This window comes from Calidris pugnax, unplaced genomic scaffold (genome assembly GCF_001431845.1).
Source record: "Calidris pugnax isolate Ruff unplaced genomic scaffold, ASM143184v1 scaffold44, whole genome shotgun sequence".
In the NCBI taxonomy this organism is placed as follows: domain Eukaryota; kingdom Metazoa; phylum Chordata; class Aves; order Charadriiformes; family Scolopacidae; genus Calidris; species Calidris pugnax.
The window spans coordinates 2,796,046-2,817,218 of NW_015094506.1; the positions used below are offsets into that span (position 1 = coordinate 2,796,046).

General features: G+C 53.3%; 2 protein-coding genes across 3 annotated transcripts; both read right to left on the reverse strand.

Moving 5' to 3' along the window:
* Window positions 1–365: 365 nt before the first annotated feature.
* On the reverse strand, window positions 366–10,211 carry TXN2 (thioredoxin 2). Of its 2 annotated transcripts, none has more exons than XM_014964290.1 (4): window positions 10,190–10,211; window positions 9,037–9,272; window positions 7,252–7,375; window positions 366–1,129 (listed from the first exon to the last, which is right to left on the reverse strand). In XM_014964290.1, the coding sequence occupies exons 2-4, from the start codon at window positions 9,270–9,272 to the stop codon at window positions 1,013–1,015; spliced, it is 477 nt and encodes a 158-aa protein (XP_014819776.1). In that variant the 5' UTR covers window positions 10,190–10,211; the 3' UTR covers window positions 366–1,012. The 2 variants fall into 2 exon arrangements, with proteins under 2 accessions (XP_014819776.1, XP_014819774.1); XM_014964288.1 differs by lacking the exon at window positions 10,190–10,211 and adding an exon at window positions 9,914–9,993.
* A 1,626-nt stretch (window positions 10,212–11,837) lies between these two features.
* Window positions 11,838–20,938, reverse strand: FOXRED2 (FAD-dependent oxidoreductase domain containing 2). Its single transcript, XM_014964135.1, has 8 exons — window positions 20,025–20,938; window positions 17,919–18,170; window positions 17,125–17,394; window positions 16,218–16,384; window positions 15,397–15,562; window positions 14,647–14,888; window positions 13,601–13,771; window positions 11,838–12,860 (listed from the first exon to the last, which is right to left on the reverse strand). The coding sequence occupies exons 1-8, from the start codon at window positions 20,546–20,548 to the stop codon at window positions 12,595–12,597; spliced, it is 2,058 nt and encodes a 685-aa protein (XP_014819621.1). The 5' UTR covers window positions 20,549–20,938; the 3' UTR covers window positions 11,838–12,594.
* Between the last annotated feature and the right edge of the window lie 235 nt (window positions 20,939–21,173).

A 21,173-nucleotide genomic window follows, 5' to 3' on the forward strand; every position in this document is an offset into this window, starting at 1 on the left:
TGCCTTTTGGCAGGGCTCACCTGTGTGAGCAGATTTAATCATTCACGCAAGGGAGAGAGAGGCTCTCAGGCTCCTCGGGCAGGAAAGGAGTGAGAAAAGCATGGGGGTGGTGAGCAGAGCTCAGGCTCCTCTGTGTAGAGGCAGGGAGTCCTTCTGGCATCCCAGATCCAGCAGCACCCACAGCGGGTCTTGGAAGCAGCACCGAAAGCCCCATGGAAGTAATCCACTTGTTTGGTTTTCAGCACATTACTTTTCAGTAGCATCGAGCTGTAGCCTGCGCTCTCCCAACCTGTCATTAGAAACCAGCCACTGTGCTGCTGGTGCTCCCTCTCACCTCTCTGGACAGACAAGGGACTTCCCTGTGGTTTCTGAGAATCAAGTTTTATTCTCCAGCTAGAGAGCAGTGACCAATAAAGTTCTCTTTATTACAGACCTACAAAAGGAGATCCATAAAATACTTCTATTTTCTCTTATAAAATTCTGATGGGAGCCCATAGATTTGTGCAGGAGTGGTACCCGTCTCAGCGACACGTGGACAGAAGGACAAAGAGACAGGTTTCACAGACAAGGCAGAGGCATTCTCAGCTTTAAACAAACCCACCCAGGGCAGGTATGTACCCACATCTTGCAGGGAGCAGCTGCCCTCTGCTCTGTGCTATCAGATGCTAGGCAAAGAGAAAAACATTCCTCCTCTTAACTCAGCAGCAGCAGCAGCTCTGCACGTCAGCTCTTTGCTGATAAACACAGGCTCCTAATTCCAGCTGCATTCCCCATTTTGAGAATAAGCAGCCCTGCTCCTCAGCACATTTTACAACTACTGCTGCTTGAGAGAAGGGGGAGTGGGAGGAAAGGGTTACAACACTGTCCATCTCAAAAAAAAAAACCCAACCCAAACCAGGAAAAAAACCCCAGGTTGTGCAAGGCAGGCAGTTCTCGTGCCCCTCAGCTCTCCCAGGCAAGGAATGCACAGCGTGGACGTGTCCAGAGGCAGAGGTACAGCCACTCTTTCACTTCAGGCTCCGATGAGTTTCTTGAGGAATGCCTCCAGCTGATCCTCATCCTTTATCCCCACGAACTTATCCACGACATCCCCGTTCTTCATCGCCAGCACGGTTGGCACCGCTGACACCTGGGGGCAAGAGAAACAGGGAGACAGAGGTGAGGGGAGGCTGTGGGGAGCCCAGCTGCACCCGGGCCCCAGGTGGAGCTCAACAGAAGAAGTGGCTACAGAGGAGCTGAGCACACACTGCTCAAGGGTAGCACGTCCGCTTGCAAAACACAGGCCAACAAAGCTTCACGTTCCTCCTTTTCCTTTGGCCTCACCTCTGCACTGACTTATATTGATATTGCCCTGCTTAAGTCAAGGCTGAGCAGCTTTTCCAGTTTAAGTAAGACCCAAAATTTTAAAGACAACCCCAAAGCTAATATAAAACAAACAGGTAAAGCTTTTTCCCCTCCCTCCAGTACAAATTCCTCTTCTCCTTCTCTTTTTTCCTATCATAAGCAAACAAACCCAGTTTTTTATCAGGACACCTCTCAGGCACAGTGACCTTTGGACATTTTATGGGCAGGGTGGTACGAAACTGGACCGGTGTTCTTCTCCAGGCAAGACTGGAGCTGGAGAAAGGTTCCACCCCATCACTGCACAAGCAGATTTCCTGCTCCATCCTACCACAGTAATGGCAACCCCCTCCAGCCCATCTTTCCTTTTCTGCTCCTGTTTTCAGTGATTTAGCTGGCTGTCCACTGCAGATCCCTAACCATTAAGTAAGGAGTGAAAAGTCCCTCCGACCGGAGCCAGCAGGCAGCTGTGAGCGCTGCTTTTTTTTTTTAGCTCAGAACAAAGTTTTCTGGGAATTATCCAGAAAACAGCAGTGGAAATGACAACGCTCCCCAGGGGCTTGCTGGCTGACCGGTGGCAGAAGAGATCTTGGGGACAATGATCGGGAGAAGGAGCAACAAGAGCTGGGAGAGCTGTGGCTGGGGAGAGATCTGGTGGTGTTTCTGAGAGCACAGCTTCGGCACCTTTTATCTCTGCAAAGCCTCCTCCCCGAAACATGTCCTGTCCTCCTCGCCTGCTGCCTCCCCGCCAGCCTGCGGGGCCTTCCCGCCTGCGCTGCCAGCCAGGATCTGCAAATCCTTTCCCGGGAAACTCGCCAGAGGGCTGGCTTTTCTCCCATCGGGAGCCCGAGATGAAAGGGACAGTTTGTGCTTCCCTTCCCGCCTGGTCCTGGCCGGCCAGTCCGGCGTGGCTCCCCGCAGTCTGTCTGTCCTCCAGGGCTTCTGCAGCCTCATCCGAAGGGACGGGAGCGCCGGGGCTGCTGCAACGCTCGATCTTCAGCTCCTCCTAGTGACTGGTGGGAGCTCCACTCCTCTCTCCCTCCTCCAGAAGGGCAAAGCTCTGCTGAGCCTCCCTTTAGTTTTCAGAGTGGGTTAATAACGAGCAGAGTTACCCCAGCTCCATCCAAAAAAACCAGCCTGCCCAACCAGCACCAGCTGGCGTCAGGCCATTATGGGCCAGGAAAGAAAAGGTCGACTCTTCAAAGCACTACAGAGGAGCAGACAATAAAACCAAGTCTCAGGGCTCTCGATGTGCTTCATGCAGCCTCAATCCCTCCATTTCATTGCTTTTCTACAGTGCTGAGCAAACCCCAAGAACGGGTGGCGGGTCCAGGGCTGGCAGGGTGAGCACCAGGGGCACTGAGGAACTTGCCTCTGCCCAGAAAACACGATGCTTTTGAGAGCTGCCTTCCTGCTCGCTGCAGCAAGGGCAGCCCTTCAGCACAGCACGTGCTTTGTTTCACTGCTTGAGAAGTCATGGGAATTTCTAGAAGGCAAAGTTACGGGTCTTTTTTTTTTTTTCTTTTGCAGCGGTGAGCAAACCCCAAGAACGGGTGGCGGGTCCAGGGCTGGCAGGGTGAGCACCAGGGGCACTGAGGAACTTGCCTCTGCCCAGAAAACACGATGCTTTTGAGAGCTGCCTTCCTGCTCGCTGCAGCAAGGGCAGCCCTTCAGCACAGCACGTGCTTTGTTTCACTGCTTGAGAAGTCATGGGAATTTCTAGAAGGCAAAGTTACGGGTCTTTTTTTTTTTTTCTCCTCCCTTTTTTTTTTTGGGTCCCATCTGCACTGAACCTAAACAAACCCTCCTCCTCCCTCAAAAGCATTTATAGAGAAAAAGTCAGGCTGCTTTTGATCAGCACTGACCACAGATAAATAAACAAACGTGGCCATCCACGCTATTCCTGGCAGTACCCGTACCGAGGAAATTCTCTCCCATCCCAGCTCTGAAGAAAAGGATCTGGGGGTCCTGGTGGACAACAAAATGACAATGAGCAAACAGTGTGCTCTTGTGGCCAGGAGGGCCAATGGAATCCTCGGCTGCATAGGGAAGAGTGTGGCCAGCAGGTCAAGGGAGGTCATTCTGCCCCTCTACTCTGCACTGGTGAGACCACAACTGGAATACTGCGTCCAGTTCTGGGCTCCCCAGTTCAAGAGGGACAGGGAACTACTGGAAAGAGTCCAGTGAAGGGCTACAAAGATGATTCAAGGACTGGAGCATCTCCCTTATGAGGAGAGGCTGAAAGAGCTGGGACTCTTTAGTCTGGAGAAGAGAAGGCTGAGGAGAGACCTTATCAATGCCTACAAGTATCTCAAGGGCAGGCTGAGGAAGGAGGGAACCAGACTCTTTTCAGTAGTTGCCAGTGAGAGGACGAGGGGCAATGGGCACAAGCTGGAACATAAGAGGTTCCACTCAAATATGAGGAGAAACCCCTCCGTGAGGGTGATGGAGCCCTGGAACAGGCTGCCCAGGGAGATTATGGAGTCCCCTTCTTTGGAGATTTTCAAGCCCCGCCTGGATGCAGTCCTGAGTAACATGCTCTGACAAGCTCTGGGTGGTCCTGCCTTAGCAGGGGAGTTGGACTAGATGATCTCTATGGTCCCTTCCAACTCTAAAAATTCAGTGAAATCTGAAACTGGGGTTTGTACACAAGCTCGGCTGCCACAGAACGGAGCAGGGGGATGGATCTCACCCCAGCTTCGGAACGAGGCGTAACACAGGACCAAGCTCTGCTGCTGAAGGACCAGCCCTGTATCCAGCAGCTCTCCAGGGCTGCCCACCCGCAGCGGCCGGAGAAGGGGCTGCCCTTTCCCAGTGGCCATGTGCGCAGGCAACGGGCCAAGGCAAGAGATGAATCTAAAGAATTTTAAAAGATGGCAGATTAAACAAAAGTATTGCTTCTCCCTTTCTGCTCCCAGGGCAAGAGGTCAGGAGCGGGCTGGAGCAGCGGCAAAAGGCCACAACCAGAGATGAAAGGTGTTAGATAAAAGGAGGAATCTCCAGAGAAAGAACTTTTGTGTTGGGCATAACCGGATGGGGAAGGGCGCTGGGGACATTTCCAGTTGCAGGAAACGCGTCCCCACTTCATGCTAAACTGGGAGGGCCAGGAGCCAAGGGCAGACAGCGGCGCGTGTGAAGGAATGCGCCGGCATTCCTCAGCTCTTCCAGGGGGTCTCTCCCCCTCACTCTGCCTCCCCCCTGCCCCCGGCGCCTGAGGAGGATGTTGTGCAAGCCGGCGACAAGCGTGCGTGGGCAGGGGAATAAATACGGATGGAAGGAGACTTCTTGGCATCTAGTGGAGGCGTTGTTGGGGGGTGGCACAGATGCCAAAACCCCCTGAAACAAAAACTTTCTCAGCCTGCAGCCATCTGATCCCCGGTGGAATGGCTTTAAAAAAAAAAAAAATCTTTCCTGATCCCTCCCAAATACCACCTTTGGTTTTCCTGGTCTTTCCCAAATGCTACCTTTGGTCCCTCTTTGATCTTGACTTGATGTCTTCCCATCAGCCCTTACGCTCGCATCTCCTGAAGTGGCAACTTCCCAGAAGATGAAGCAAAACCAAGTGTGTGCTCAGCACACAAACCAAACTTCTGCCTTGAAAAGGGTGCCCCAAACTATGAGGATCAAAGCAAAAATTTCTCCTTTACCCCTACCCTACTCACAGACACTGCCTAGCCATGGGGTTTTAGCCACGGGGATAACGGTCACAACCCATTTGCATCACTCAAAGAGTGAAGCAACGATCCCCAGGCCCTCCTGCAAACCAAAAACTTTGTTTGCATAGAAGGCTCCAGAATGAATTGCTGGAAGCTGGCCCTCGCCAGCAGGCTCAATCCTGCCTGAACCCATGCCCAGCAGGGCTGCAAGACAGGCAGCCCCTGCAGACAAACGCATGCATTCAGCAGGCTGTGCAGCTGCTCACTCACCACCTGGTGGGAGAGCACGTGCAGCGTGCCATCAAACCTGCACAACTTGGGAGCTTTTGGCCTCTTTTTGAAGACCTTTCTTCATATGCACATACCGTTTGCCGTTTTCCAGTCATCTGAGATTATCCTCTTGTAATCCCAGCTAATTCGATCTACTGGAAGGCTTGGAACAATACAAGAGTTAAGCTAATAATCATAGAATCAAAGAATCATAGAATGCTTTGGTTTGGAAGGGATCTTAAAAGATCATCTAGTTCCAGCCCCGCTGCCATGGGCAGGGACACCTTCCATTAGACCATGTTACTCGAAAATAATCATCTCTATTCTCTTCTCCTTGGGGTGGGTGCTACCAGAGCCTTGCCTGCACCTATTATGATTTATGCACTTTCCGACTGCCGCAGAAACAACCTCACCCTCTTCGACTTCTTCTCACCAGCACCCTCAAGCGACGCAGCCCTTGGGCTTGGAACACACAGCCCTGCTCACGAGCCAGCAGCCACCCTCCTCGGCCTGGGGCGTGCCACCATCAAAGAGAGCGCTGGAGGCTCTCGTGCTCAGCTTGTGGAAGCTGCAAGTCATGTTTGTGGGCACCAGCTGGGTGGACACGCCACCGCAGCACAGGCAGCAAGGCCTCTTTGGGAAAGAGTGGGAGGGAACAAGCAGTTTCCACTTCCTTCTCCTTCCGGCTTGGCAGGGTGTGGGAACAGCACAGAGCGTCTCCTCCAGGCTCAATAAACCAACAGCTTGCTCAGGAGATGGCTCACAGGAGTTGGCTGGGCAACTTGAGGAGCTTCCTGTGCTAGCCTCCGCCCTGGGAGCAGGACTTCATCTGTGGAAGGGGAGCAGCTCCATCTGCGTGACACTCAAGTGAAAATTAAGTACTTTCTTCCCTGTACAACCCGACAGCAGGATGCCCCGGCTCCACAGACCATGTTGTTGTTTACAAGGAGAGACAACGGGGGTGACCACAGTTGTCAGAGGAATTTTTTGGGCTTCTTAAACTACTTAATCACTGACACAGGGAAAAGATAAATAAATCATGTAAGCCAAGGCTGTGGTCTTCTCCAGTCACTCAGCTTCTTCCTGGGAGCAAGGCAGCACGGGGAACACACGCAACTGGCGTGTGAAAACACTGGTGTAAGCACCAAGGTCTGTGCTTACCAAGAGCAGGAGGCACGTTCCCATTGCCTATGTGTGTTCTCCAACCTGGCTCCCACCTGTCCAGACAAAACCCATGGTGTCTCCTTGCACTGTGGCTTAAAGACAGGACTTTATCACCCAGCAAGAAATCCTGAACAAAGAAGGGAAAGAGGACAGGCTGGCTGCACGAAGAACGGCATCCAAGGGCAGAATAAACTTGGGGCTTGTTACTTCACGTTCCTGCCCTGCACCTGAGCAGCCCATGCACGCCGTAGAACGCTGCGTACGCTGCAGGCTCCTCAAGGGAAGGTAAGCATTTACATTGATAAATGCCTGCAAGGGTTAAAGGACACCTTTCTGCAGAATTAGAGGTGGTGATGCTGAACACAAGAAGAGCTGGAGGAGAGCCAAGCAGTGAAATCCACCTAGTAATGAGTGACCTGAGGGATTAGGAACCTGCAGGCACCGGGCTTCCCGGTGGCTTCAATGGCTTCAAGCTCCAACAGGGCAGGTTTAGACTGAACATTAGGAAAGAATTTTTCACCGGAAGAGTGATAGGGCATTGGAATAGGCTGCCCAGGGAGGTGGTGGAGTCACCATCCCTGGATGTATTTAAGGGACGTTTAGATGCAGTGCTAAGGGACATGGTGTAGGGGAGGACTTTGTAGAGTAGGGTAGATGGTTGGACTCGATGATCCCAAGGGTCTCTTCCAACCTGAATGATTCTATGATTCTATGATTCCCCTCCCCATCAATGCTGCTGCCGCGGGGGCACACCTCTCCCCAGGGAGGCACCTTCTACGCACTGTCAGCAAAGGAAAGCCCACGCTCTTCTGCCTCCTACCTCGTACTCAATAGCAAGGTCTGTGTGATCGTCGATGTCCACTTTGGCCATCAGCACCTTCCCCTCCTGCTTGGCCACCATCTTCTCTAACCTGGGGCCTAGGATCTTGCAGGGGCCGCACCACCTGTTGGAGAAAGAAGAGATGGAACTTTAGAGGAAGCAAGTGCAGCAGCGGCCACGGAATTCTTGCTGGTACACCACTGCCTTTACTGCCATCACCGTTCCATTTGAGAGCCAGCCTGGAGACACCATTCCTGAACCACAGCTTAGAAAAAAGTTTCTTTCGCAAAGAAGCTGTCAAGGATTTTTTTTTCCTCTGTGTGTGTGGTGGTGGGGCTGAGTGGAAGAAGAGGACACCATTCAGCATTGATGGTCCTTTTGATGTCATTTCAATCACACTACAGTCTGTTCTGCCAGCTTTGGTGGTGCTCCTGCCCCCTCTTCTCAGCCATTCATCCCAACACTGCTTTGTGTCCTCGTTGGTGAGTACACACAGAGCTGGGATCTCACTGACTGCAAAGCTGCCACAGAGCAAGTGTCGCCACTGGGTGCGGGGGTCACAGCCCACACTCAAATCAGTTTATGCCAATCATCAGAACGAAGACTTCCCCTCTGCACTCAGCACAGGGTTTACAGATATTCCCCTTTAGCTGCAAAACTCAGAGCCATCGCATCTGTTCAAAAAGAGACTACCAATTCCAAATGCAGGTGCAGCCAACAGCAGAGTTTGTGAGGCCCTGTACACAGCAAACACTCCCTGCATCCTCTATCTGCACCAGCTGGGATGGCATGAATGTACTCAATTCAAGGAAAACAGGAGTTAAAGCTCTATGTGCCCTTTTCTTTTAAAATTTAAGCTCTGGTAAACTTTTGTCCTCCTCCCCCCGTATCAGGTTTCAGGCTTTCAATTATTTGTCCTCTATTCCCTGGATGATCCAAGTTAACGTTCATTTGGGTTTATCAGCTTGGTTTATTTAGAGCAGACATTTTCAGGCTGTTTCATACTCTGTTTGCCCAGAACCAGCCACAACAGGTTCACGTGACAGCACTGCAGGACTATGAAAACACTTGAGAAAACAAAGATAATCAGTATCGTTAATCCAGCAGATAACATCTAGAAATATTTTTACTGGCAAGAGGATGACAACCTTTTTATCGATGACAAATGCTACCACTGGTATCATGCCGCTGTTATTAATATATAAAGGCATATTAATATATAAATTAATATATAAAAGGCATATAAATATATAAATTAATATATAAAGCCCAGCCCGGAGAGCATGCAGAGTGAGAAAACTGGAAAAACACAATATGATGGTGCAGGGGTATGCCAAGTGAAATGTTCTTCCATGGCTGTTACTATCATTTAGTGTTTGTAAAAGAACATTTAATCCATAAAGCTAAAAAAGGCCGATATCAGAGCTTTTTCTTGATGTGCCTTTTGCACAATGATGCAACGCTGGAGCAGGGTGACACCCAGGCACTTGGGAGGTGCAGCTACGCCGCCCCAGGGAAGTTCTTACCACTTTTGTTTTTACATTCCTGCAGGGTGTAGCTACACCCACAGCAGTGAAATCTCTATGGATCGCACCTCAGGGTCAGAAGCACTTTTTAACACCAGAAACTGAGGCAGGGCGGTTGACAACTCCGCAGCTCTGGAATCCCTTGGGCATACCCGTGTCCCCAGTGCACCCAGAGTGCCACCACGTCAGGAAAGCAGCAGGGACACACCTGCATGTGTAACAGCAGTGAGGGGCACAAGAGCCATGGAAGGGGACTTACTGTGCATGGAAGTCCACCACAACGGGTTTGGGGTTGTTTACTACCCGGTCCTGGAAGTCACTGCCATCCTGCACGTTGAAGGTGTTCCTGCAGCTTGCTGAGGTGCCAAAGGCTTTGCCATGGGGTGCCAGGGGGACACGCGGTGTCAGGGGGCCAGAGACCATCCGCTGCCCCTGCAGGGGCAGTGTCCTGAGGGTGAGGGACAGCAGCCGCCGGAACACCAACCTCTGGGCCATCTGTGGGGAGAGGAGAAGGTATGAGGTGTGTGTGCACCCCACAGCCAGTCCCACAGCAGCAAAGTGCCCTCAGCAGGGCAGCCCCCAAGCCCAGAGCTTCAGCAGCAACATAGGGGGCACCAACTGGAGTGCTTACTGCCCCTATGCCCAGCCCTTGACACCTCACTGCAGCTTCAGCCCCACAGCTGGGGGGTCCCACCCGCCATGGGGCTCCCCCAGATACAGCCTCCATTCCACGGGGCGGTATCCCCTGCCTCAGGCACAGGGTCAACCCTTTCCCCCGTGCCCTACAGAGCAGAGCCTTCCCCCTCGGCTTGTTCCTTCCCACCCCACGGGGCAGGGCCTGGTACCACGAGGCAAGGCTCCTTCAGCCACAGGATCCAAGCAGCCCCCATTAGTGGAACAGGGCCCCCAACCACAGAGTTCCCCTCTCAACCCCCCAACCCGGTGAGGAAGGGCCCCCCCCCAAGCACACAGGGCCCCACAAAGCAGAACCACCCCCTCCAGCCACAAGGGCCCGACTGCCCCTTGCAGCCCCACAGGGCAGGACCCCGGCGCCACGGGGAAGCTGCTCCCCAGCCACGGGACACTCCAAACCCCCGGGGGCTCCCCCTCCCCGAGCCGCAGCGCCCACCGCGCACCTTCCCGGGCCCGGAGGTGACCCACTCCTGACAGGACTTCCGCTTAGCGCCCCACCCACCGGCGCGCTGATTGGCCACCTCTGCAGGAAGCCTGCGAACGACGCAACGGGCCCTCCCCTCCCTCAGCTGATTGGGTTCCGCCCCACAAGGGCCCGACTGCCCCTTGCAGCCCCACAGGGCAGGACCCCGGCGCCACGGGGAAGCTGCTCCCCAGCCACGGGACACTCCAAACCCCCGGGGGCTCCCCCTCCCCGAGCCGCAGCGCCCACCGCGCACCTTCCCGGGCCCGGAGGTGACCCACTCCTGACAGGACTTCCGCTTAGCGCCCCACCCACCGGCGCGCTGATTGGCCACCTCTGCAGGAAGCCTGCGAACGACGCAACGGGCCCTCCCCTCCCTCAGCTGATTGGGTTCCGCCCCCAGGCGCCGATCTCTGATTGGCCGCTGCGGCCGTCCTTCAAGCCGCTTCCCACCGGCCCGCCGTGGGGGTCAGCGTGCTGTGTCACGCGGGGCGAGCCCTGCGCGCTGATTGGCGGCGGCTCCGCAGCGCGGCCCGCGGCGTGGCGCGCCCTCCGCACGTGGGGCGGGCCCCGTCCCGTCCCGCTCGGCCGTGGCCGGGCCGAGGGCAGCCCCCGCTCCGCCCGCTGCTGGGAGCGGCGCTGGAAGGACGCAGCCCCGCAACCCGCCGGCGGGGACAAGGCACCAGAGTCAACCCGCAGACCCCGCTCCCTCCCACGCGTGGCTACAAAATGGCGCGGCTCATCGGGGCGAAAGCCACCGGCTCCCACCCCGGGAGACACGCAGAGCCCGTGGGTGAGAGCCCCGGAGACTCCCACTCGAAAGCAGCACGTACACTGCGGGCATACAGCCTGAGACTGGAAGAGGAAACACCTGGAGAATGTGCTCACCCCCCCTCGGTCACAGGCTCTCTTCCTCCCTGGACAACCCCCAAATAAAAAGCCCACGGTGCCAAGGGTGCAGCAAGTAGTGGCACCTTCTGGAGAGCTCCGGGCCCCGAGTGCCATTCCCAGACTGGCCTTGGAGCTGGGCCAAGGGGATGCAAAGCCCACAGGAGGGTGCTTGGACCGACACCAAGTTAGAAGGGGACCCTTCCCAGCTGTGTGCCAACATGTTAAGATCTTCCAGCAGCAGCAGCTTCCCCAGCATCACCCAAAGAAATTCTTTCCTGTGAGGGTGGTGAGACACTGGAACAGGTTGCCCAGAGAAGCTGTGGATGCCCCATCCCTGGAGGTGTCCAAGGCCAGGCTGGATGGGGCTTTGAGCAACCTGGTCTGGTGGGAGGTGTCCCTGCCCGTGGCAGGGGGTTGGAGCTCGATGATCTCTAAGGTCCCATCCAACTCCAACCATTCTGTGATTCTGTGAAAGAGCGCTTCCCAAAACAGAGCAAAAACTCATTTGTCATCTCCTTCACCTCCCCTGCTCCCCAGCCTCTCCCGGCAGGAACTGGGGTTTTACAGAAACGGCAGCTGGATGCAAAGGATGGGGGGAGTTGTAGGCACCTGTAGGTGCAGTTCCCCCAGCCCACCTGAGGTACTGGGAAGCAGGAGTGCAGAGGGGTCTGTTCCTCTAGATGCGAAGGGATTGGAAAATATGGGTGGAAGTAAAAGCTGATTCCCCCTCACCCTTCCTCTATTCCTAGAAATCATGGGGACAGCGTAAGGTCGAGCTCCAAACTGCCCTTGCTTTGTCACTCCAGGGGCGTGGAAGGAGCCCACAGGGAGGTGACAGCCAAAAGCAGGCAGGGGACAGAGGGAGCAGTGAGGTGCAGACAGACAGCCTCCCAGTCAACGCCGGCCAGATCTCAAGGTGACTGGAGGGGAACAAAAGAAAGAGGAGACAAAGCGTTTGAACAACATCAAAGTCCACCCAAAACTGTCTTGTTGGGACATAGTGCAAATAGGAGAAACATTGGTCATGCTTTATAAAAGACAGGGGCTAACGTTTCAGGCTGCTTGGTGCGGGAGAAGAAAAACATGAGGACAGCGGAGCCGAGCTCAGTGAAAGTCTCTGTGTCCCAGGCACTCCATTCCCCCAGCCTGTAGAGGGAAGGGCCTCTTGTAGTACTCTCTGGAAAATGACAAATCAGCTGACCGACCTGGTAACTTAAAAAAAAACAACAAAAAAGACCACCTCTCCCCACTCCAGCTACTCAACTGACCTAATCCATCTGCAGGAAAACCACCGGGCAGTTTGCCTGGAGTACCGCTTCGGGATCCGTCGCACAAACAAATCTTCAAGTGTTGGCAGCGTATGGCATCCAGCGACCAGAGAGCTGGCACCCTCTGCCACAGGGTGCCAGCAGGTCACCTCACAAGAGGGACGTGGCGTTTTTAAGTCACCCAGGCGCTCCTGCATTCTCTCCTCTTTGGCCCCTGGATGTCGCTGCAGATGTCGGTCTGGGAGATAAACAGCCACCATCTTCCGGAAAGCGTGAGCTCTGCCAGGGCAAGGCGTCACCGGACTCTGGCCCTCACTTATCCTGCGGAGCACGTTGCTCCTCTTTGTAACAGCAACATCCCAGCAGGTCTTTGGCAACTCACGATCAGTGGAAGGCATGGGGATGGACAAGGTGCACAGGAAAGGGCAGAATCCTGCTGTGGATCTCTGTTACAATATTGTCACGACAGCACCTGTGGGTCTCAGCGTGGAGCGAGAAAGGTTTAAAGTTCATCCTTGGCATTAACAAGGTGCTGCAGCGGACGAAGCGGTATCACGTGGTCTCGCAGCAGCTGGTCCTGTGACCCTTCAGGGCTGTCGGGAGCTTTGTCGCCCGAAAAGTCACTGGGAGTGTAATCCTGCAGCAGGCCGGCTTCTACCGCGTGGCGCCGGAGCCCCTCGCTCCCCACCAGCCCTTGCATTCTGAGGTACCCCTGCCCACAGAAGGGAGGCAGCTTCTGACGGGTGAAGGCAAAGAGGAAACAGGACTCTGCAGGAAAAAAAAAAAAAAGGATCAAAAAATCAGATTTGGCAGAGAATAACTTCCCCAAACTTTCAAGGACTCATTCAGAACAAAAGGCAGAGAGGCTGAGGGGAGATGACTGGAGTGTCCCAGCCGGCACCCTGCCCCAGATAGCAGCAGGGCAATTGACTCAACGCTGCAGAGCTCAGGAGACACAGGGTGGGATCTCCAGTCTGCACTCAGAGGAAAAGGAGCCAGATGTGAGCTTGCAGCCCTCTGGCATCTTCTTCGTACCACAGGATTGCTCCCCTCTGTGCCACACTGGGTTCCTGCAGGCGGTTCCCAGACCAGTCTTCAGACCAGCTCTCACATCCCAGTATTCCCGTTTGCCATGGGAAAGCAATCCCAGCATCAGTACATGAAAAGAGATCTGGTACCCCAGGGCACAGAGGAATGTTCAGATGATGGAGGAGGCAGGAAAGCTGCAGGTAGCAAAGGGATTGAACCAAACCTCATACACCTTTCCCCAAATCCATGTGTGCCTAAGGCGGTCTCTTTCTGCTGGTGAGCAAGACCAAAGGCTATTTGGGAACGCACACGTGGCACCAGCACTTTTTACCATCTGGGGAGTGCATCAAAGAGGTGTGACTGACGGTGAGATCACCAGCTCACCCGAGGGAGAGCTCAGCTATTTGCAGAAGAGGTCACTCCTGTTGCCTGTTCCTCGCATCCCTCCTCCTGCCACCTCAACCCTGTGCTCGAATTACCTGCAAAGAAGTTGCGCAGGTCAGTGCCGAGGCAGTTCTCCAGAAACCGCCTCAGGGGCAGGATGTGGGCGTTGGGGGCCGTCCAGTCTGTCAGGAAGTCCTCCACGATGTGATGGAGGGCATCTGGGTGGGGGAGAGGCCAGTCCGGGGGTCGAAGTCTCATCTCACGCTCTGCCAGGAGAACATTAAGGGAATCTCTCAGAATCGAAATGGCATTAAAAAGAGCTTGGGGAGCGGAAAGCAGCTATGACAGCTGTTCCAGCTTTTGTCCTGACCTTTTTAATCCCTACCTTACTTTCATTTGCAATCCCCTCTGCTAGCTTTGTCCTCAACAGCCCTGCCACTGCACAGCTGCCCCTTGTCCCTGTCCACAGTGCTTCCTGTTATTTCACTCCCATTCCCCCTTGGCAGGGACTGCCAGACAGGCTGAGCTGCGTTCATGCTTTAATGCTGCTCCCCATCACAATTCTTTCCGTGCAAGGCAGGCCGGACCCTGACCCTAGGTTTCTTGAGATGAAGATTCAGCACATTCATTTCCCAAGGAAATCTATTCTGAGCATGTCTTGTTTGCTGGATGTAACACTCATCTTCAAACCCTTGCCTCTGGCTGCCTCTATCACCGTGTGATCTCTCAAACCCTGGCAGGCCAGAGAGCAGTTTTCTTTCAGTGGGTAACCCTGAACAGCCCAGCCTCATCTGCCAGGATGCTGCAAATTACTTGCAGGATGCTGGCCAAAGGGAAAAAAAATATTCCTTTTTTTTCAGAATGGGGAAGTTCCCAGCACACCTGTCTGTTCCTGTCCTCAAGTGTGAGGTCTCTGGTACAAACCCCCTACCTCACACCCTGTATCAGTCTGATCGATGGAAACTTCTTGCCAAACTCCCAGCTTTTTCTCCCAGGTGCCCCAGAGGACAGACATAAGGAAGTTAAGGAGAAGGATGTCCAATGCTTTCAGGCTACCCCCCACCCTTGGATCTTAAGTATCTTCATCCTTCTCAGTTTTGCTCCTATCAGATAATTAGCAGGGAAAGGCAGGAAAGCTCACCTGTTGGGAGGTGTTTGTAGTAGTAGATAACAGGGTGCAAAAAGTTGGACTGCCAGGCATGCTGTGCCTCTCCCACTGCTCGGTTGTAGTAGAAGACATCCTTGTCAGCCCCAGAGAAATTCCTCCCATACTCCATGATGATAACAAACAGCCCATTGGGAGCCTTTTTCCCCATCTGCGTTTCCAGCTCAGCCAGGACTCCAACTGGGTATTCTTCCAGGTATTCAAATGTTGTGGCATTCCTACAAATTGCAACCACAACCATCAAGACTTTTTTTCCACCAGAGAAGAGCAAACACCCCTCAGCTGATTGAGGCTAAGTCCAAAGAGCCATCAGATAGTAATTATTTTTAGTCATTACAGATCTGGGGTGGACTTGACACAGAGCTTATGAAGGCTGCAGATACTGTTACAAGACTCAGTTATTTCCCCAGACCATGGGATTCCTCTCTACATTAGCACTGCTCAAGGAAAGCTTTTTCCTGGGCACAGTGAAAGGGTACTATACCTCTAAGCCCAGAAGGAAGGTCTGGACCATTTCAGCCCTTCAAGAGAGAAGTAACTGGTGGAACTGGGTATACTGGCACCAGCCGTGGCAGTGGTGCAGGTTTTGGAGTGGCTGCCTACGTGACAGTAACGTCCTTAGGCGGCAATGAAGCAATTTGTGTGGTGGCACCACGGGAAGCAATGGTTAAAAAAAAAAAGGAATGAAACTATGGAGTGCAGTGCTGGGAATAATTACTCACTCACTCTCTCAGCAGGATGATGTCAGCCAGGACACTGAACATCTGGTAGAGGCCTGAGGCCTCATTCACCCGTTTGATGATGGAATTGGTCAGCTGTGTAATAGGGTAGACTGTGGACGGCCAGGGGACACCATGGTGACGGTTTTCCAATAGGCGGTGGACTGCACGAGCTAAGACATTGAGAGAAACAAAGACAGCTTATTTAAAAATCCAAGCTTACGCTTTTAAGAAATCTGATCACTCTGCTGTGACACGGACAGATTCTGGCAGGACACAATAAATAAGCTTTAGAGCTCATCTATGCTCAGGATCTCCCACCCCGATTGCTGGTAACTGCAGTGGAAATGCCCTCTGAAAGCTGATGTGATGCTGAGTGGTTGGCGAGGGGGTGGGGGTCCTTGGGGATATTTCATTACTTCTGAGCAGTCCTTTAGTTATAAGGATGGGCACACACATATATAAAGATGGAAATTCTCTCCACTGCCCAAAGCTGCTTGGTTTTAACTCCACAGCACAGACCTCTCACCCACACCCTGTCACGAGGCAGAGCATCTGGCAGGCAGAAATCTCTTCTGTTACATAAATAATAAACAATGGGCAAGAGAGACAAAAGACAAAACAAAGACAGACAACTAAAAACTTCAGATATGACCCCAAGTCACTTCTCTACTTCAGACAACACAGCTGCAGCTCGGCTGTGTTTTGTCCTTCTTACTGCTGGCCCAAGACTAAGGGTGATCTCTTTCCAGCAGTAAGCTATGAATTGTGCCTTCGAAGGGAGGAACAATTCCCACCTCTGCCCTTTCCGTACCCCCCAGTACTCACTTGTGTACCGGAATCCGTGGATAAAGCCCCCAGCAGATTTTCTGAAGTCAACAGAGTGGCTAGCTGTGCCGAGAACAAAAAGCCCCCGCGTGCTTCTGGACTCATAACTAGGTTTGATCTGAGGATACTTCTTTTTATTCCCTTTTCCTGGCATCATTCTAAGGGATCTGATGTGCAAAAGAGAAGAGCAGGCTGTCAGGAAGGGCAGGGGTGGAAATATAATAAAAAGGGTTTATGGTAAGGCACATGTTATATGGCAGCCACTGCAAGACACTGCTTCATGTCCCCACTGCCTTCAGTGGGATTTACTACTACCGTGAGGATCTTCCAGAAGACAAAGGTGCTTATCTCAAGGCACCTCAGCACAAGATCAAATTCAAACCAGAGCTACTGATAGTGAATTTTGGAAGACAGCGAAGTTAACAGTACCATTTTCAACTGCAGGATGTACTAGGAGACAAACCAAGGCAAAATGAAGGTTGCATCCTCAGGGGGAAAAAAAAAGCAGACAAAACCTTTCTGTAGTGATCTATACCTGTACCATCCTCATTCCAAAAAAACTCCAAAACCACAAAACATTGATGGCCTTCTGCATGTGATCTGGCAGGTCAGGACGTTAAGTTCCAAAGGCAACAAGTTCTTCTGCATCACTCAGGTCACAACACTGCCGTTTGTTCAGCCCTGGAGCCTGTCTGTCAGAGGGCAGTGGCACACATGTCCCCACTGGGCCACGACCGTAGTTGCAGGGTCAGCAATGGACTGTGCAGCTCCAGGTGGCTCAGAGCATGTGGAGGTCCAGGCAATGCTGCCAAGAGAGGACCTACCCTTCCCTTTCCTTCTTCGTCAGGCCCTTCATGGTCTCTTGCTCTAAACACCCGCTTCACTACCAATCCTGGTTCTCCCTCACCTGTTGTAGATAGAGAAGTCAAACTTCCAGCCCAGGCAGCGGATGACACGGTCATAAGGTGCACGGGTGGCAAAATTATCCAGTTCGTCCTGTGGGAGGGTGATGGAGTCGATGCCTGCGCTGGTGTTCCTGTTCTCCAGGTAGAACCGGAGCGTGATGTGCAGCTTCCCTTTCTTGTCCTTGACGATAGCCAGATCTTCCAGGTCGCCCTCCAGAAGCCCATCCAGAGATTTCAGCTGGTAGGTATCCAGTAGGCCATTGTTAATTGCTCTACAAAAAAAACTGAGAACGTAAGAACGGCAAAAAGAAGGGAGGAGAGGTGGGATCCACGGTTCTGTCTCAGCTGCTGAAAATGGGACACCTTCACCAGGCATCCCATACTCCCCTTCAGTGCAAAGGTTATCCCCAAAGCCTCAGGGCTCACAGGAACAGCACAGGTAACACAGCCTCGCTGCTTTTGCGGGATATAGTCAACCTCTCAGCTCTCCTCTGTGACTGCAAGCAAGGGAACAACTTGGGAGCCAGCACTTTTTAGTGAACCAGTTTCCAAGGGGACACTTTCCTATTTGATACAGACCCTGAAGAACTCTCACCAAGCTCCTGTGTTCAGCAACTGCAACCTGGACTGCTTTAAAACAAGATAGAACCTAAAGATAGAGGGCCTCATGTTCCCTCTGTGACGCCCAGGAAGACAGCATCTCCTGTGACAGCCCGATTTGTTGCCTGGGCAAGAAGTGCTTCTCTTTGTTCTTACTCTGGCTGCATTAGAAAATGGAAGAGGAATGGTTTCCTACCTCAGATCCCCGACGTAGTGGGTTGCCCATGAGAGGCGCACACGGGACCGGCTCACCATGTGGATGAAGTTTGTGACACCCAGAATGTTCTCTGCTGTCTCAAAGGCCGAGTTCCCTCGGCCCAAGATCAACACAGTTTGGCCAGCAAAATCCTCCGGGTTGATGGACACAGTCTCGTAACCCTCAACATATTCTGAGCCAGGGAAGTTTACCACGTTGGGGACCCACGTCCCAGTGGCGACCAATAAAGAGCTGAAAAAAGAGGGATAACACTAGGGAATGCAAGAATTAGGGGAATGGGGCCATCACTCCATCTCATCACTCCTCCCTTCTCCTGCTGTGGACGTGTCCCCTTCAGCCACACTGGATCAGCTGCACAGGTCATGGTTTTGCCAGAAACCTCTCCCCAGCTTCACCTAATGGCCTGCTCCCGTCTTCCCTATCCTCAGGCCAATGAAAATGAAGAGGAACATAGTTATATACAGCAAAAGTCAGTGCAGGTGCTATACATATAAGCTCCACTTGTTTCATAAGTCTCCCCCAGTTGTTTGTGAGCGTGCAAGTGCTGCTCATATGTAGTCACTGACAACATATATTATAATACCAAAGTGATTCACAGGTTGATTATATCCAGCATAAAAAAAAGGACTTTGATTTAAAAGTGTTGCCTTTTAATACAACGGAACAAAAGTTATTTTTAAGAGGGAGATAAAATGGTTTCAAGATTTTAAAATGTAACTCCTAGGCATAAAAACATGTTACCAACAAGACTAATTGTTAACACTGAAATTAACTACAGTAATATTTTTCTATCTCTCTGTAACAACTTTTTACTTGAATGCTAGGGAAATTTTTTGTGACTCTGGCAGAAGCACCAGGCAGCCAAGGCTAGCAGCACTGTCTGCCGTCCCAGCCTTGCTCACACAGTTCCCAAGAGCAACTCACTCGCGATGTGTGGGTGTCTGGGATTGCCTTCTGTCCCCTCTGCGCTTGCCAGCCAGCGCACCTCCAAGCGACAGCCAGCGCGACCTGCTGTCGTAGAGCTGAGGTTCTCAGAAGAGGTGAGAAATATGCTCCATATGCTCACACGAGTAACTTCTAGATGTTTTTCAGGAATGTAGCTCAGTGGTGATACGGGCTACACACGCGTAAGGGGTATTCAAGGACCAGCAGCCTTGAGGACTACTTCTCACAGTGGGCTCCCTCTACTGCAACAGCTCCACTTTTGTCTGGTTCCCCTCTGTCAGCTCTGTGCTAACACAGGGCTTCAGTCAGCTGGGACATAGAATCACAGAACAGTTAGAGTTGGAAGGGACCTTAGAGATCATCAAGTTCCAACCCCCCTGCCACGGGCAGGGACACCTCCCACTAGAGCAGGTTGCTCAAGGCCACATCCAGCCTGGCCTTGGACACTTCCAGGGATGAGAAGCCTCCACAACTTCCCTGGGCAACCTGTTCCAGCGTCTCACCACCCTCATAGTAAAAAATTTCTTCCTGATATACTTTTCTTCCTGACATATATATTTCCTCCTGACATACTTTTACATACTAGTTCTTGCAAAGCACATGTGGGTTACCAGAGGAGAGGTGTCGCTGCCCTGACTCACCTGAGTTTGTAATAAGGGCAGCAGCAGCAGCTACAACAAGTATGATTGAGTTTTTTTCCTCACAGAGTGCAATTATCTAGTGATAAAACAAAAGCGATTTCAAGCTTACCTATCAAGGATGGAACCTATGGTGTTGGCAATCACAGCCAGTTTGTGTCTGCCCTGCCAGCTCCTCAGCTATCCAAGGCATAACATTGCTTGTGAAAGGCAACGCCTTCCCAGGAGCAGTTATTCCACCCACCCACTCCACTGATCCCTCCAAAATATTTTTCCCCCATGGGAGTGGTTAAGGCTGTAAGAGGCTGAGAAATCCCCATCCTTAAAGATACTTATGCCTCAGGGTAAGGCTCTGAGAAACCTGTCGCTGGCCCTGCTTTAGGCAGGGGACTTAGAAAAGATGACCTTTATAGGTCTCTTACAACCTAATTTATTCTGTGATTTTGTGATTTCGAAGACGCCTGTGGAGAGTGGTGTGGCTAGCCCCGGGTTCGCCCATTACCTGCACTTGTAGTTCTGCCTGTCCTGGTCTGTCAGAAGGAAGTAGTGGCCATTCCAGGCCTGTTCATCCCTCTCCAATGTCACATGGACAATGGCCGTGTTGTACTGAACCTGCAGCTTCAGCAGGGAAGCAAAGTCCTCCAGGTAACGCACCATCACGTCGGCGTTGGGGAAGAAGTCACGGGAGTAGCGCCGGAAAAGCAGCCGGCGGTCGTGGCTGAGGAGCGAGTTCCAGTCGTGGCGGAGGTTGAACTCGCTGTTGGATTTGCCCGTGTACTGCTTGTTGATGCTGATGAGCTTGCGGTGCCGAGGGTAGAGGGCGAAGAAGCTGCCGGGAGCATGGCTCCGCTCGAAGACCACGTAATCCCGGCCAGCTTGCTGGAGGAAATAGGCCATCTGCAAGCCTGAAGGGCCGGCCCCGATGATGCAGTAGTCGTGGTAGAGGAAAGCAGGGCTGCTTGCCGCACACAGGCTGCCGGTGTACAAGGCCAGGCCCAGGAGTGTCCTGCAGACCGCCGGGGCCATGGCAAGGCTGGGACAGCTGCCCCTGCGGGGGAGAGGACCAAGGAGGCGTCACCCAGCAGCCTCCCTGTAAGAGACACCCCACCCGGTTGGCCTTGGGCCTGCCCAGGCCTGGCCGCTCCAACGCCGCCGCCCAGGCCCAGGCCCGGCCGCGACACCGCCATCGCTCCTCCGGGCCCCAAGCTGAGGTGAGGGTGTTGGGGCGGGGCCCTGCTCCCTGCCAGCCAATAGTGAAGGGAGTCCCAGGTCGCCCAGCCAATAGCAGACAGGGTGGGGGCCAGCGGGCGGGAAGGCGGGGCAGCACCTGCGGTGTAATGGCCGCGTGCCCCCCGCAGCGCCTCTGCGCCCCGACAGCCAATAGGAAAGGGAGGCGCAAGCCCATCAGCCAATGGGAGATGGGATGGCCCGCGCTGCCCTCGCTCCCCTGCCAATAGGGACCGGTCTTTGCTCCAATGCGCACCCCCTCACACACACACATGCACCCGCCCCCCCCCACTCCGCCTCCGCCCAATGGTGCGCGAGGCGTGGCCGCCACCCGCGAGGCGCCGCACGTGACGCTCGGCGCACCTGGCGCGCGGAGGCGCCAAGGGCCGGCCGGTGCCCGTCCCGCCAAACGGCCGCACCTGCA